Genomic DNA, 15,529 nt, shown 5'->3' on the forward strand with positions numbered 1-15,529 from the left:
CAGGAAAGCTGTGTTTGTGCACGTGCTAGTGCCTGAGAAAGGGAAATGATTCTTTGGAGTCTGATTCTTGGCCCAGCCAGTATTTGGGGGTGGGTGGTGTGGTGAGCAAATCACGATAATACCCCGCAGATTGCCATGGCCTGCAGCAAGGGAACAATGACTGGATTATTATACTTTTCAGCTTGCCTCTGCAATTTTATTATTAATGTCAGTGAGTCGAGTTTCTACTGTCTGCATCTGAGTCTCTGGCCATCGCAAGTCCCTTCCCTACCTCCTCGCCCTGTGACAATTTCATCACCAATTCAGCTCAGCTTAGCAAAGCTGCATGCACCTTCTTTGGAAAGCCTTCCCTAATGCCCTGGGATATTTGGCCATCCTTTGTATTTTCTTAATATCTACTTCATGCCTCTAATTCTGCATTCAGCACATTTTCCTGATGATCGCTGCACGTGTCCCATAGTAAATAGGAGTCCTTGAAGGGCAGAGAGTGGGCTACTGTGTCCCTGATATTAGTACAGTGCGTGGAACTGAGTGGAAATTACACAATCATAGAATCATAGACCCAGGTGAACCTTATTCCTCACCTCTGCAGTCCCTCATTAGACAGATTAGAAAGTTGAAGGCCCAGTGGAAGGACCGGGGCAAGGACTTGGGCATCCTGAGTCCCAGGTGAGCAGCTACTGCTTTTCTATATTTAGCATTTACTTAGGGCTGGATTGTCAATCATGGATGCCCTTTGGAACAACTTGAGTTTAAAACATACTGATGCCTTGGATGAAGTATAGAGTTTTGATTTAATTGGCTTGGAGTGTGGCCTGGACATAGAAATATTTAAAAGCTCCCCAGGTGAGCCTAACATGCGACTGAAGCTGAAGAACCCCTGACTTAGGGGCTCAGACACCGTTGTGGGCTTTAGGGACTTATAGTTGATTTGTGGAAAAGACTTAAACAGGTGAGCCAACTAAGTCACATCAAATAACAATAAAAATCAAACAAGTTAAATGACACTGAACAGTTCTAGCATTGCTCTCTACTAAAATAAGTGGCCTCAAAACTGAGAAAAAGGCAAATGGCAATAAATTTGGAGATCTGCCACCTTCTATCCCTCACTTTGTCCAGTTAGGTCTCTCTGTGTCCATGTGTGCTTCTGGTATGTCCTCTGTTGGTTTCATTGCAATGGATATGCATGTGATTTAGAAAAATAAAGCTTTGTTCCAATGAGATTCTTGAAATAATTAGTTGAGCAACGAATAAGCAGTGAATGACTTAAGAGGAAAAATTATGAAATATTGTACTGATTTAGAAAAGACCATGGAATCTTAGAGCTGGAACAATCAAGCCCAATTATTTGTAGGCGAGGAAATTGGAGTCCAGAGAGGTTAAATGTTTTGTCCATGGTCATGTAGTTGGCAGCCAATCAAGAAATCATTAATTCATTCATTGAGCCATTGAAACATATTTGAGTGTTCCTTTGTTTTAGGATTCTTCTGTGTTTTGGGGATGGTGGTGGATAAGTGAGCATTTACATGAGGGTGTGTATGTATATGCGTGCGTGTGTTCCTCTGTGTGTGTGTGTGTGTGTGTGTGTGTGTGTGTGTGTGTTGTGTAGTGGTGAACAGAAAACTTTAGCTGGCTTTTGCCTTCTGAAGAAAACCCTTGGTGGGCTGTTGGGAAGTTTCTTTGGATTCTATTGGTGGTCATGGAAAGCCTCCCTAAAGAGGTGACCTTGGGGCTGAAACTTGAATTGCAGTATGTAATGAGTTGCCCTCATGGGGATTTGGGGATAGAGTATCTGAGTTAACAGCAAAATGCAAAGAGCTAGAAGTGGGACAGGTTTGCTATTTGAGGTACCTTCCGGTGATGGTACAGTTGGAGTGCAGGACTGAGGAGGTGAGGCTGTGAGATGAAACTGAGAGGCAGCCAGGGGCCAGTAGACACTACAAGCATCCTGATCATAGTCCAGTGGTGGTATAGGTCTACACAAAGTCCGGCTGGCAGGGTTTCATGCCACCAGATATTAGGTGCTCTATTTGTTTATAATCCAGACTCAGTGTTGATCTGCTTTAAATATATCTGCTTAAATATAACTTGGGTGAATAAGCATTTCCAAGATGTCATCAGAAGCTTGAAATTTAGATCCTACCTTGTCACTAGTTTCCCTCCACCTTCAATTGGTGGTTGCTTACATTTTTTAGAGGTCCTAATTTTTCTTCCAATCAATTTTAATCCTGCCTGGGAATAATACCATGTTTTGAACTGATGACTAGACTTTGACTTGACATGATGTCAGTTTCAAGTATTGTGAACAGTTGCCACGTGCATGGTGTTGCTTACTCAAATTTTAGGTGGAGACATGGGAGGCATTTTGTGCCAGAACTGCTCTGATTCTTTACTGATTCTGCTCTTGCGTTCCCCCGCCCCCCCCGTTTGTCCTCACCAGATTGAGAATGCCAGTGACGTGCTCATCACGCCCTTGGAGAAGTTTCGGAAGGAGCAGATTGGGGCTGCGAAGGTGAGAAATTTCCAATTCTTCTTCTTGGATTTTAGGGCAGGAGGTCTGGAAAAACACACCTTCTTCAGAAAATCTTGGGCAGATAAGCCTGGAACCTAGTGCTCATCCCCAGAGCAGTCATTCTAGTATTTTGTTACCTAATCATCCTGTGCTAGTTCATAAATTGTCCAAAGGTAGAAACCATGCCTCCTCTGTGTTAGTAGCTAGATACCTGTGTGCTTGGACAACGGAGGATTGTATTTATTGCGAGGTCCAGGACTCGGAGCCTAGAACACGGGTGACAGATTGGGCCCTGTGCTTGTGGCACGCTGTTCTTAGCTTACTTTGGCTGTGTGTGCAAGGGAGTTCTCTCGCTAGACCTTTACATTTTTCAAGAGAAACTGAAAAGTCAGAGTTTTATATGAAATAGCCTGGTTTCCAAAATAAATGTTGGCAAATAATTAAAAATACAGATTACACATTGTGCAGGTCAAAAAGTGGGACTGCTATAGCTCAGAGGTCACCATTTGTTGTCACTGGCTTGGTGGGACTGTAGCCCACACTTGACTGATTCTGTTGCGTTACTGAAAGACCGCAAAGGGAGTCTTGTTCATTTTTAAGAGGTGGATTCTCCCAGGTTCCCCGCCCTGTGAGAAATCACTAGAAGCCATAGCTAGTTTGACCTTCAGTAGAGTGTTAGAGACCACCTGCAGGGAAGATGTTTTCATTGGAATCAATGAAAGTAGGAAGATTTTCCAGATTCTTGCTTTTCCAAACTGTGTCCTTTAGCCGCAGTCCCTTGCGCCACCTGCAGGGTGTTTTGGGCAGTGTCATACTCTGACCTGCTTTATGGATGTGACTCAGTTGTGAAATGGTCTTGAGAGGTGCCTATAGGTGGGAAATAGCTGAAATGTAAGAAGTGGGGTCTTCTCCCCTTTCCCCCATCCCCCAAGTGCATCTGCTTTCTAAAAATGAATATATCAAGGCCTGAGATGATGCTCAGTTTGGTCATTCTTTGAAGGAGGAACCACGGCAATTATTTTTCTCCCAATTCTATAGCACTTTTCTACCAATTTTACAGTTTACATTTATGAAGAAATTGGAGGTTATTGGTTTTGTATCAGAGATTAAGGAATGTCTAATTTAAAGGGATGTCTGTTTCATTAGGATTTTGTCCAAGACGTTGAGCAAACCCAGTGTTCCTGGGGAGTGTTCCTCCCATGTCCTCGCTGACGCAGGCCCAGTGAGCAACTTCTCTTTAGTGGCTTTGGGGCCTGTGCCTCCCACTCCTGAAAACACGTGGCAGCGGCTCCGGAGGCTCTGAAGAGCTTTGCGGCGGAGGCAGAGGGGACCTGTGCACTGAGTCATCTTTCCAGTAGTCACTTCTCGCTCTGAGCACAGACGCCTCTCACTCTGGCCTCTCCCCTCAGCGCTGGTTTGAAGGTTATCAGTTAGCTTGGGGGAGGAGCAGAAGCCTGTGTGGAGCTCCCTTTGGGTTAATAGCATTGATCAGAATGACAGGAGCAGGTACTTTTCCAGGTTGGGTGGTGGGGGCGGGGGCTTTAATGGTGAGAAATATGAGAATTAAATATTTTAAGAAAAATGGTTGCTCACCAAAACACGTTTCTGCGCATACACATTCTATTCTCTCATTCCTGATGAAGAATAATGTGATGATGTTGGGGATGATTGCTCATCGCTCCTCCTTTGTCATTTCTTTCTTTCAGTATGCCTGTTCCTCTCAACCCCTCCATACATTTCAGAGACAGTGAAGAAACAACAAACCCTGTACTAGGCGATCTAGGGAGCAGGTTTAAGAACAGTTAAGATCTAGCGAAGGCTGTTTAGTGGCTAAGTTCAAGTTTCTGAACTCTGCCTGTGTGATGTTAAAATGACCCTTCCTCCTCTTGTCCCCTCTGGTGCTGCTTCTGTTGCTGTAACAAGCTGTTACTACTTGCAAGACATTGCAGTTAGAGTGTGGGGTGTGAAGGCTGCTAGGGAGGTGGGCTTCTTGTGCCAGTGTGGCTTCTCAGGTAGGTGCCACCCTGCAGCTCGGTGTGACCGTGGCCCTACGACATTTAGAGTTCTGAGTTTGGGGGAGCTTATTTTTCCTGCAGCTCTAGCTGTGCTCTCCAGTGAAAGTAGAATAGACATTGGTGAGCAGTGGTTAGGTGTGGACACTCAAGCTAGGTTGCTTGAGTCCAACTCTTATTCTGCCATTTGCATGTACACTTGAGGAGGTTACTGCTCCATGCCCATGTCCTGAGCTATTACAATAGTACTTACCTCACAGAGTTATTACAAGGGAGAAATGTGGGAACTCACTTAGAACAGTGTCTGTTATATAGTTATTGATGTTAGTTTTTATATTCCATACACACAGTTGATTCATTAAAGAAATAAGCGAGAGCCTGCTGTGTGCTTGGCCCTGCGCTATACACTGGCGTCTGGTAGAGAAGAAGCACAGGTGTGGTTCTGTGCTCATGGTGTGCCTGGGGAGAAGGACATCAGGCACAGAGATATAAGTAAACATGCAACCTCCAAGTGTGCTATGAAGGGTTACCATCCTGGGACATGGAAAGCAGGTGGTGTTCCCCATAAGAAGGGAGTAGGTTTAGATGCTGGACCTCATCATTGCCATCACCACCACGGCTACCACCATCTTTGTCAGCATCACTGAGATTTAGTACGCACTTTGCATGTGCCTGGTACCCTGCTAAGCATTGTACATGGTTTATCTCATTTAGTCCTAACAATCCTATGAGGAGGTGGGTGTCCTTATCCTTATTTTATTAGTCAGTCTTTGAGTTGAACGAGGAACCTGAGGAATTAGCTCATGCAGTCACCCTCAGTGTACAGATAACATCTAGTATACTACGTCCTGCAAGAGGGGCAGTGGTTTGTTTAGAGTCCATTCATACAGAGCTGGGACTGTAGGATCCTACTCTGCCCTTCATCCCCTTAGCCACCACCGTGGATGCCCTGGAAGGTGAACGCCGTCTTGTCCCTGAGTAACTGAGTAATACCACTCTCCCATCTTAAGAGCATTACGTAAATCTTAGTGTTAATTTCCCCAGAGGTCTTGTTGTGGCTTGGACAGCACCGCGTCTCTTTCTCTTTCGCTTTGGCTGTCCTCTTGAACATGGAATGTGGAGGCTCAAGTTGCCAGAAAGTCACGGGATTCCAGTGACTCATGTTCCCAGCCTTTTCTCACCTCTGGTTACTGCACTATCCTGGCACAGGGTTCTCCTGTCTGGGATATCTGGCAGGGCTGGTGGAGTGGCTAAGTGGGCATTAACTGGGACATGGAGCTGCAGCTCAGAGTCACTGGTTTCTATGAAGGAGAAGAGTTGCTTGAGTCAGTGTCTTGCCTATACCTCTCACATTTGAAGGAGTAATGTCTCCTCGGGCTTTTCTCCATTTGCTTCTGCATGTTTCATTTTTCTTGTATGTAAATAGCCTTTTTTTAAAAAAATATTTTATTGATTTTTCACAGAGAGGAAGAGAGAGGGATAGAGAGTCAGAAACATCGATGATAGAGAAACATCAATCAGCTGCCTCCTGCACAACCCCCACTGGGGACGTGCCCGCAACCAAGGCACATGCCCCCGACCGGAATCGAACCTGGGACCCTTCAGTCCGCAGGCCAACGCTCTATCCACTGAGCCAAACCGGTTTCAGCTGTAAATAGCCTTTTAAGCAAAGTTCAGATTTGTAGAAATGGGTACGTGTCAGCTAAAATTGAATAGATGATCATTCTGCTCCCTTGGTGAGGCCTAGAGGTTTGTTGTTCACCAGATAAATGGTGTCTGACATCACATCACAGGAGCTTGTCGGGGCTTCTGGTGACAGCTTCTTGGTGATTTTTGTGCCACTTTGGCTGTGTTCTGTCCGGAGCACTTACTGCTCTCCTGCTCTAGAAGCCTCCACTTGGCCCCTCACTGTATCAGCAGGTCTCAGCTTCCACCGCCCCTCCCCACTGGGGCCCCTTCTGAGCACTCTACCTGCAGAATCTCTGTGACTGAACCCTGTTTATTTCCTTCCCAGCACTGTGGCAGTCTATAATTATGCTGTTTACTTGTTCAGTGGCTGTGTTTCTTCTCCTGGAACATCCTCACCATGAGGGTAGGGACTGCTGCTGTCTTGTATTTCAGTGCCTAAAAGAGCCCAACACAGAGTGGTTTCGTGTTATATTGGTATTAAAATGAATAGAGATGTCTCTGAGTTTTCTTATTTGGCTGCGAAAAATTTTCATCTGCTAGAGGCCTTGGAGTTGCAGAAAAATCCTCTGTGGGCTCCACATAATGTCAAAAGCAGGAGTAATGCACGGAGTTAGTAAATTTGATCCTGGTTAGCAGGCCGGTGCCAGCCTTCTCCCACCCCCTTTCCCACCCATCCCCAGTGAGTGGGATAGAGAAGGAAGAGACACCTGTGACAGTGTGTCTCAAGTGTGGTTGAGACGTGGGCTTTGGAGGCAGCTTGTCCTGGGCTCGAATCCCAGCTCTGTCACTCTCTGCAGCTTGTTACAAGTTAATGTCCCTGGGTCTAAGTTTTTCTTGTCTGTAAATGGGAGATAAATATAGAACCTCACTGACTCAAGGATATAGTGGGATAGCAGGTATTATTGTCTGTTATGATATTTATATTATTTTCCATTTTAAAAGCAATTAATATAGACAATAAAAATATCCTAAATGGAGGGCCAAAAGCACACATTATCCCATTGCCTTACCTCAAGTATTTTCATTTTGGTATCTTCCCATCTAATCTTTGTCTCTAGGTATATACACTCAATATAGGATGTACCAAAGTTATATCATGCTATTATTACTTTTCATTGTGTGGTGAGAAATTTTCCATATTACTGCCTCACCTTCCCAGTTGTATATGTTGGATGTTCTATACTTGAATTATACCAAATCCTAACCTTGGGCAGCAATGTTACTGCCACTGTTTCTGCCTCTCCCTCCCTCCCTCCTTCTCCTGTGATTAATGATGCTGCAGTGGACACATTTGTGGAGATAACGCCTTCTTGGTTTTGACTTATTCTTTAGCGTACAGACCTGATTGTGATATTATTGCATCAAAGGATATTTGGGTCTCTACAATAAGTACTTTTTGAACACTATTAAAGCTGGATCTCCATCAGTCTAGACTTGTCCCATTTAAGCTGTAAGTAGATCTTCTACTTTGAGATTATCTTCATAGGTAACTTCCCTCCTTCATTTGGCTTTGAACCTCCTTGTGAGTTAGAAACTAAAAAGTTCTGTTTCACAATTGAAGTTCTTAGACCGTGGAGTCCTGACTTTGTCTCTATGAAATACTGGTGTTTACCTTGTTTCTGGCACTGTGGCAGTGCCTCAATGATAGACACTCAAAGCTGTCAGGCTGTTGATGGGCGGTTGCTTGATTTAATGGGTATTATTTGAAGAGTAGGAGCAGGGTTGTCTGCTGTTGTTCTGTGTCTGAGGGAATAATGAAGCCATGAAGATGAGCAGAAAGATTGACCCAGCTTGCTTTTGTTCATGCAACATTTTAATCTTTTTTTCTTTCTACCAGGAAGCCAAAAAGAAGTATGACAAGGAGACAGAGAAGTATTGTGGAATCTTAGAAAAACACTTGAATTTGTCTTCCAAAAAGAAAGAATCTCAGCTTCAGGAGGTAAGAAATTGTACTAGTATTCTGAATAAACTGTTTAATTTTACATGGTGCTGTGGATATGTACTGGTTACTCTTGGCCAGAAAGTCCTAGGTTTGGAAGAGACCTCAGAAACTGATGCCTGGATGGCCTTTATATCATCCCACCCACACTCCCTTGGTGGCTGTCCAGCCTGTCAGGGGCAGAGGTACATGCTGCTGGTCAGGATCACCCTCTTCCTTGTTGGGGAGCCCTACTCACTAGAATGTGCTTCTGCCTTGCAAACTGAAGTCTCTTCTTGTTTCTCTCCCCCTTGACCTTGATTCTATACTCTATTACGTCACCTTTGACTTTCTGCCTTATATCAGTGATTTGAAATGTTAGCATCTGAAATGCTTTGGTCATCCTTCCATAATATTAATTTAAAAAATCTATTTCAACGAGTACTTGACATTAGTCTTTTCTTCCTTCCTTCCTTCCTTCCTTCCTTCCTTCCTTCCTTCCTTCCTTCCTTCCTTCCTTCCTTCCTTTCTTTCTTTCTTTTCTTTTTTTTTTAAAGCACTACTTTATTACTACTCGTATGGTTTGTGGTTTGGTAACCTTGTTTGAAAAAAGTCAATTCTCTGACCTGCCCCTAGTCTTTTTGGATTCGCATGGGGTCTTTTAAAAGAATAGTTGACTTGGAAAGAAAAGCCAGTTTGCAGCCCTGGCGCAGTGACCATGTTTATTTTGTTTATGGAGGTTTACGTGGCAAGGGAGTTTGCATTTCTGGGAGACAGTCATAGTGAAACTCCAAATCTGGCTACATGAATGTCATTTTGTTTAACTCTTAACAATTTTCTGATCCTTCTCAAGTAACCTAATGAGCAGCTATGGTTTTCAAGCTAGCCCTCTTCCTTAAATTTCCTTTTTTTTTTTTTTTTTGAGTAAATAGCATGCCAGTACTTTTGTGAAGTGAAAGTTCATATGAAGATGGTAGGGTCAAAAGTTGAAAGATGAAGATAACTCAGGAGACAGTGGAGTCTGATCCCCTCCCAACCAGTGTTTGTTAGACATCCTCGGTTAGGGATGTGTGGTTCTCAGGACTCCTTGCTTGGGTATTTAAACCAATTGTTTGAATGACGATGAGAACTCAGCAGCATCTCCAGCCACTAGTGTTTATAGGAGACTTTGCAGACCAGTTCTGGCCAACCAACCAATAGCAATTGAGTAATTGGTGTGAACTGTAAAAGCAAATGAATGAGGAGGTGATTCTTTTTTTTTTTTTAAATATGCATTTTATTGATTTTTTTTACAGAGAGGAAGGGAGAGGGATAGTTAGAAACATCGATGAGAGAGAAACATTGATCAGCTGCCTCCTGCACAAAATCAGTTGCCTCCTGCACAGCCCATACTGGGGATGTGCCCACAACCAAGGTACATGCCCTTGAACAGAATCGAACCTGGGACCTTTCAGTCTGCAGGCCGATGCTCTATCCACTGAGCCAAACTGGTTAAGGTGAGGAGGTGATTCTTAAATAGCACAGCTATTTGACAGAGAAAGCTAAAGAAATGCTTATTTTCACTGCATGTTATATAGAACCTAAGTGGAACTATATATTTATCCTGTATAATCACTTATCCTAGGGTATAAGTGCCCATATCACAACTCCACGTGGGGATATGGGCACTTATACCCTAGGATAAGTGATTATACAGGATAAATATATAGTTCCACTTAGGTTCTGTCCTGGGACAAGTACTCATCTCTCTGAGCTGTAGTCCCTTTGTAAAATACTCATAAAATACCTATCATGCCTACTTCATGTATGAGAAGACAAATTATAGCTGCTACACAAATACAGAGAATTATCCCTATGACTGACCTGTTTTTCATCCCCTATTCCCAAATTGAATGCTAATTTCTTTTTAATTTTTTTTTAAAAAAATTGATTTTAGAGAAGGAAGAAGGAGCGAGGTTGGGGGGTAGAGATACATTGATCGATTGCCTCCCATATGCTCCCTGACTGGGGATCGAAACCTGCAACCTAGGTATGTGCCCTGACCTGGAATTGAACCTTCAACCTTCTGGTGCATGGGATGACCCTCCAACCAACTGAGTCACACTGGTCAGGGCTGGATGGTGCTCCACTTGACTGCCCTCATCTGTTAGAGCTGCTATCACAGAATACCATAGCCTGGGTGGCTTTTAAGCAACATAAATTTGTTTCTCTCCGTTCGGGAGGTTGGGAAGTCCAAGATTAAGGTGCTGGCAGATTTGGTGTCTGGTGAGGCCTGCTTCCTGGTTTACAGACAGCTGTCTTCCTGCTATGGCCTCACATGGTCCGAAGGGGTGAGGGAGTTCTCCAGGTCTCTTTAATAAGGGCAGTAATCCCATTCATGAGGACTTCACCACATGACGTAGTCACCCAAGAAGCTCCACCTCCAGATGCCATCACATTGGGATTAGGTTTCACATATGAATTGATGGGGAAGGGCACCAGCACGCAGTCTGTAGCACAGGCTTTGCCAGTATATATCTTCATGGATATTTTTTCATTATGCTCTGTTACTGTCCTTTGTGTTCTTGTCTGTTACCCATTCATACTTCCTGAGTACACTGAGGGCAAGGGGTGGGCTAAAGATCTTTCTTGTGAGCCCTGGCCAATGCAAATGTTGAATGCATATTCATGTATCAGGTACTGTGTTGAGCATTTTACATGGAATCTTTTCAACTCCTCACAGCCACCCTATGTGGTACAGATTTATTCCCATTATTTTACATGTAAGAAAATGGAGGCTGTGAGATGTTTACTAGTCTGCCCGTAGCTGGTCAGCGAGGATTTGAACCCTGGCTCCTGACTGTGGAGCCCTTTCCCTTAACCCAGTAAGCTCTCTGCATCTCTCTCTATCTTAGGAGAGAGGGATGGTGCTCTGCTGCCTACCTGCCATTGTCATTAACATGTGTCAAGCAACTAGAACTGGCCAGATGGAGGGACCTTGGTGGTCATCTGCTTGAGCCTCCTGAGCTTACTTACCTTTGAAGGAATTGAGTTTCTTGTAGAAGTCAAGTGGTTTGCTCAAGGTCTTCTAGCTATTTAGTGATACTAAATGTTTATTTAAAAAATCAATTTTTAGGATCATTATTAAACACCTAATACACATTTAATGAAATCTATTTCCTTTGATTATCCAGAACTGTTCCCTGATTGCAGGGCTCTGAAACCAATACTTATAAATGCTAGCCCATCCCTAGCCCTGGTGGGTGAAATTATAGGGCAGCAATGTGGAATGACACTGCTGCCATCTAGTGGATGACTTTTTAAAAAATCAGTGTATTCTTTAGTGGTTCAGAAGCTGCTTCAAAGACAATATCTGTTCAATAAATGTTCATTGCACACTTCTGTGAAAAAGTCTGTTCAGGCATTGGGTATATTGTGGGGCTGAAATTTGCGACCTGCCTTCATGGAACTTACCTTCTAGGAGAATGTCTCTTTTCCAGGAAGCACAGAATGGTTTGGCTGGTAGATTTAGTTTCTCAAGTAGCCGGGAAACTGTCTTGAGTGGCTTGCTGGGTGGGTTGGAATTCTGGCTTATGATTCCATTGCAGGGGGAGCTAAGGATGTGGTGAATTCTATGGCCCAGATGAGTGGGGGCATTGGCAGGAGACACATACCATTCCATTTAGGATTTTTTCTTCCTTTTCCTTTGGAATCACATTCAGTTACCTGTCTGTTCTGAGAGTGGGGTCCTGAGGGCCACGTAGATATCAATTCATTCATTCCTCAAGTGTCCGCTAAATGCTTTACTATGGGTCAGGCACCCTCAGGGGACTGGGATAGAAAAGTAGAAAAATGAGACAAAGTCTTTGCTCTTACGACTTTATATTCCAGTAGTCAGTACACAAGGAAAGAGAGGAATAAATAATAATGTTGCATAGTAATAAGGAAATAAAGTGGGAGAGAAGATGGAGGCTCCCTGAGGTAACCCATCTAAAATAATGTCATCAACAAAGGCTGCTCTGAATAGGTAACACTTGAATGGAGACCAGAAAGATGAGAAGGAGTGAGCTAAGGGAAAAGTTGGGGTAGTGGTCCATAATTGTGGAACCTGAATGACTGGGTCATAAAATAGAGTAGAGTAGGCTGGGACAGAATGAAAAATATGCAAGTGTTTTGTATTTAATTATAAATGTACTAGAGGCCCGATGCATGAAATTCGTGCAAGAGTAGGCCTTCCTTCCCCCGGCTGCCGGCACCGGCTTCCCTCTGGCACCCGGGACCCGGGCTTCCCTCTGGCCGCAGGTAGGCACCCAGGACCCAGGCTTCTCTTGCAGCCCGGCTTTGTCTGGAAGGTCACCCGGAAGGACGTCTGGTCTAATTAGCATATTATGCTTTTATTATTATAGATATTTATTAGATATAATGCCAAAGATATTTCTTATTGTGTACTGTAGTTAAAAAAAAAAAGGATATTTATCTAGGGGAAGAGCTTTTCAGGCAGAAGGGACACCAAGTGCAAAAGTTGCGAGACAAGACCGAGATTTGGAGTGCTGGAGGGCCGCGAGGAGCCCAGAGTGGCTGGAGCACAGAGAGGGTGGGTTGGGGTGGGAGGAGGTGAAGTGGGACTGGTGGGCAGGTCACACTGGGTCTTGCAGACCATGGTGGAGGCTAGAGGAAGGCATTGAAGGGGCTGTGAGCACATCTGATTTAGATTTTAGGGAAGGTATTCTGGATTGGAAGGGGAGGAAGGGATTGAGAATGAAAGCGGGGAGAGCAGTTAGGAGAGGAGTGTAACTGCCTGAGATGATGTGGCTGGTTTAGGGTAGGAGCAGGGATAGAAACCCATCTATTCTGATGTCCCTGCTGATAATAACGGAACACTTCCTGGTTTTCAAATTGTTTGCATCCTTTAGCTCATTTTATCTTTGAAACATCTCTGCTCAGAGCAAGGGCAGATATTTTCATTTCCACCCTCCAGGTGTGGGGAAGAGGCCCGGAGAGGCACGGACTTGAGCCGGTCTCACCAGCTAGACAAGGATAGAGCTGCAGCTCCAACCCAGGCATTTGCTCTGCCAGCTCTCTGCCTGATGCTGGGCGCTGCTGTTTTTCTCAGAGGACTTTTCTTCTGGCTCCTTCATCCTGCCTGACTGCAGGAGGCACTTTGCCGATTGTCAGAATGACCCTTTTCCCAGTTGCAGTCTCAGTTGGCTGAGAGGACATCAGGGCTGTGGTATAGTCAGGGAAGTCAGTGTAGGGAGGCGGTACTGCCTAGTGGTTCAAAGACAATCAAGAGCCATGGAGGCACATCAACCAGGACAGAAGTCCCAGCTCTGCCCTGTACTTCATTTTCCTCTTGTAAATTAGAGGTAAAGATAGTATCTTCTTTTTAGGAATTTCATGAGTATTAAGTAACTAGAATTAATGAGGTTTGAATAAGGTAGCATATGTATAGGTATGGGCACAGCGCCTGGCACAAAGTTAAGTGCTCAGCTAACCATTATCATTATTCTTATTTCTGTTTGATTTGTTTTTAAAAAACTATCTTCAGAGATTTTTCTGGCCTGCTTGTTGAATGTTCTCCTTAGGAGGTGACTTGATTTTTCTCCGAAATTCCTTCCTATTTGTAGGCAGACAGTCAAGTGGACCTGGTCCGGCAGCATTTCTATGAAGTATCCCTGGAGTATGTCTTCAAGGTGCAGGAAGTCCAAGAGAGGAAGATGTTTGAGTTCGTGGAGCCTGTAAGTAGATGCTTTCATCCCCATCCCTTATTCCAGCTACTTGGGTGGCAAACGATCTAAGCTATTGATGAAGCAGTTGCCCAGCCCTGATGCTGGGCCTTCTGGTAAAGAACAGAGCTTTCTCAGTCTGGCCTCCCTGGGTTTTTCCTGTGGTCATTCTCATACAACTCCAGGTACGGTGGTAGTGCATTCTTCTAGCCACCCTGGGTGGTCCTGTCTGTTTGCAGGTGGAATTAGTGACAATAAGGGAAGAGTGGAGTTTTCATCTTGCCAATCAATAGTGATTACACTTTCCTCCTCCCTCCCCCCTTCCTGTCTCCCTCAAATAATCCAAAGGTAGTAGTAACCCACGAAATAGGAGACTGTACAGACCTTTCTCTTTTGCCTCCTGGGTTCAAAGCACCTCTTCATCCCACTGATACATTAAAAGATGCTTTATAGTGTGATTTCTCACTCTGTTTGTTATAACCAGAGTCACTGGATGCACTGTGATGGGATTTATACTTGGGCATTGTCTCCGTGGCCATGAAAGGTTGTAGTGTGGGAACAAGTCTGGCTTTGGTTTAGGCCACCCCATCGTGGTTGTAGTTACATGCATGAAGCTGCCCCACCCCACCCTGGCACCGTTCAGAAGGCTTCATAGAAACACCAGAAGATCATAAGGGTCTCAACTCAAAACTCTTTCAGATCTTGCGTTTTTCAGTCAAAATGCAGCTTCTGATTTAGAGCCTGGGATCTCTATCCACATAAGATTCTTATCGACGTAGAGTAATTCTCTTAAGCAAATAAGAATAAAACGATAAGAAACGGAAAAAAAATGACTATTTTTTTAAAGTAAAGAGCGTTTTGTACCCCGTGTCTAATTTATAAACTTTTGGGATGCTTTTTAGGCATGTAGACTTGCTGATAGTTTTTTCAAGGCTCCAGATGGCTTTGGAATTTGATGCTGACATCTTTTACTATACTGGAATTTCACTTGCGGCCACCTTGTCTGGCAAAGTTTTAAAAATCCCTAATTACTTCAGTCTTCTTATCTGAATATTGGAAACTTTAGAGCCAGCTTCCTATTTAGCAGTGGTCTCTGCCACAGTGGGGTGTGCCAGGTGGGAGAAGCCATCTGTCAGAGAAAGCGAGCTTGTTGGTTTCCCTGCTTAGGGCACAGAGGTGTGAAAGCCAGGCTTTCAATCAGTGGTTTACCGAAGACTGTTTCCTGTGGTTGGCAGGAATGAAAATGCTCTCTCAGAATTTGCCTTTGGCATTTTTCTTTGCTTTTACTAGAATTTCTAGTGGGGAAAAAAACACATTGCGATTCTAATCATCCTTATGTTATGTATAATATGCTGATTAATATTACTCTATAGTTGCCTAATTTGGATGAGTTGCATTTTAATTGGGCCATCCTACATTTTTGAGCTTAGTTTTTTTGTCCACTTTGATCTCTCAGTAGGTATTCCTAGTGAATCAGATATTGTATCTTTTAGCCATTGCAGGTTGACAAATAACCACAAAAACCTCATACAAGAATAGGCGTTTATTTTTTATATCTCTGTAGGGTTCATCCAATCTAGGCTAGGCTCAACTGGGTGAGTCTGCTGACTTAGGTGGGCTTTCCTCTTTCTCCTTCTTCTCCTTCTCTTCCTCCTTTTCCTGTTTGTTTGTCTCTCTCTCCTCCAAGAAATCT

At 44.0% G+C, this 15,529-nt stretch overlaps 1 protein-coding gene across 3 annotated transcripts in view; it reads left to right on the forward strand.

Moving 5' to 3' along the window:
* Window positions 1-15,529, forward strand: part of ARHGAP26 (Rho GTPase activating protein 26) — a 411,202-nt gene that overhangs the window by 106,949 nt on the left and 288,724 nt on the right. For all 3 annotated transcript variants that reach the window (XM_079771397.1, XM_079771399.1, XM_079771398.1), the window contains 3 exons: window positions 2,441-2,512; window positions 8,051-8,152; window positions 13,738-13,848. In XM_079771397.1, the coding sequence (XP_079627523.1) occupies window positions 2,441-2,512; window positions 8,051-8,152; window positions 13,738-13,848 (285 nt within the window). The remainder of the gene's footprint in view (window positions 1-2,440; window positions 2,513-8,050; window positions 8,153-13,737; window positions 13,849-15,529) is intronic.

This window comes from Cnephaeus nilssonii, assembly GCF_951640355.1.
Source record: "Cnephaeus nilssonii genome assembly, chromosome: 5".
NCBI classification, from domain to species: Eukaryota; Metazoa; Chordata; class Mammalia; order Chiroptera; family Vespertilionidae; genus Cnephaeus; species Cnephaeus nilssonii.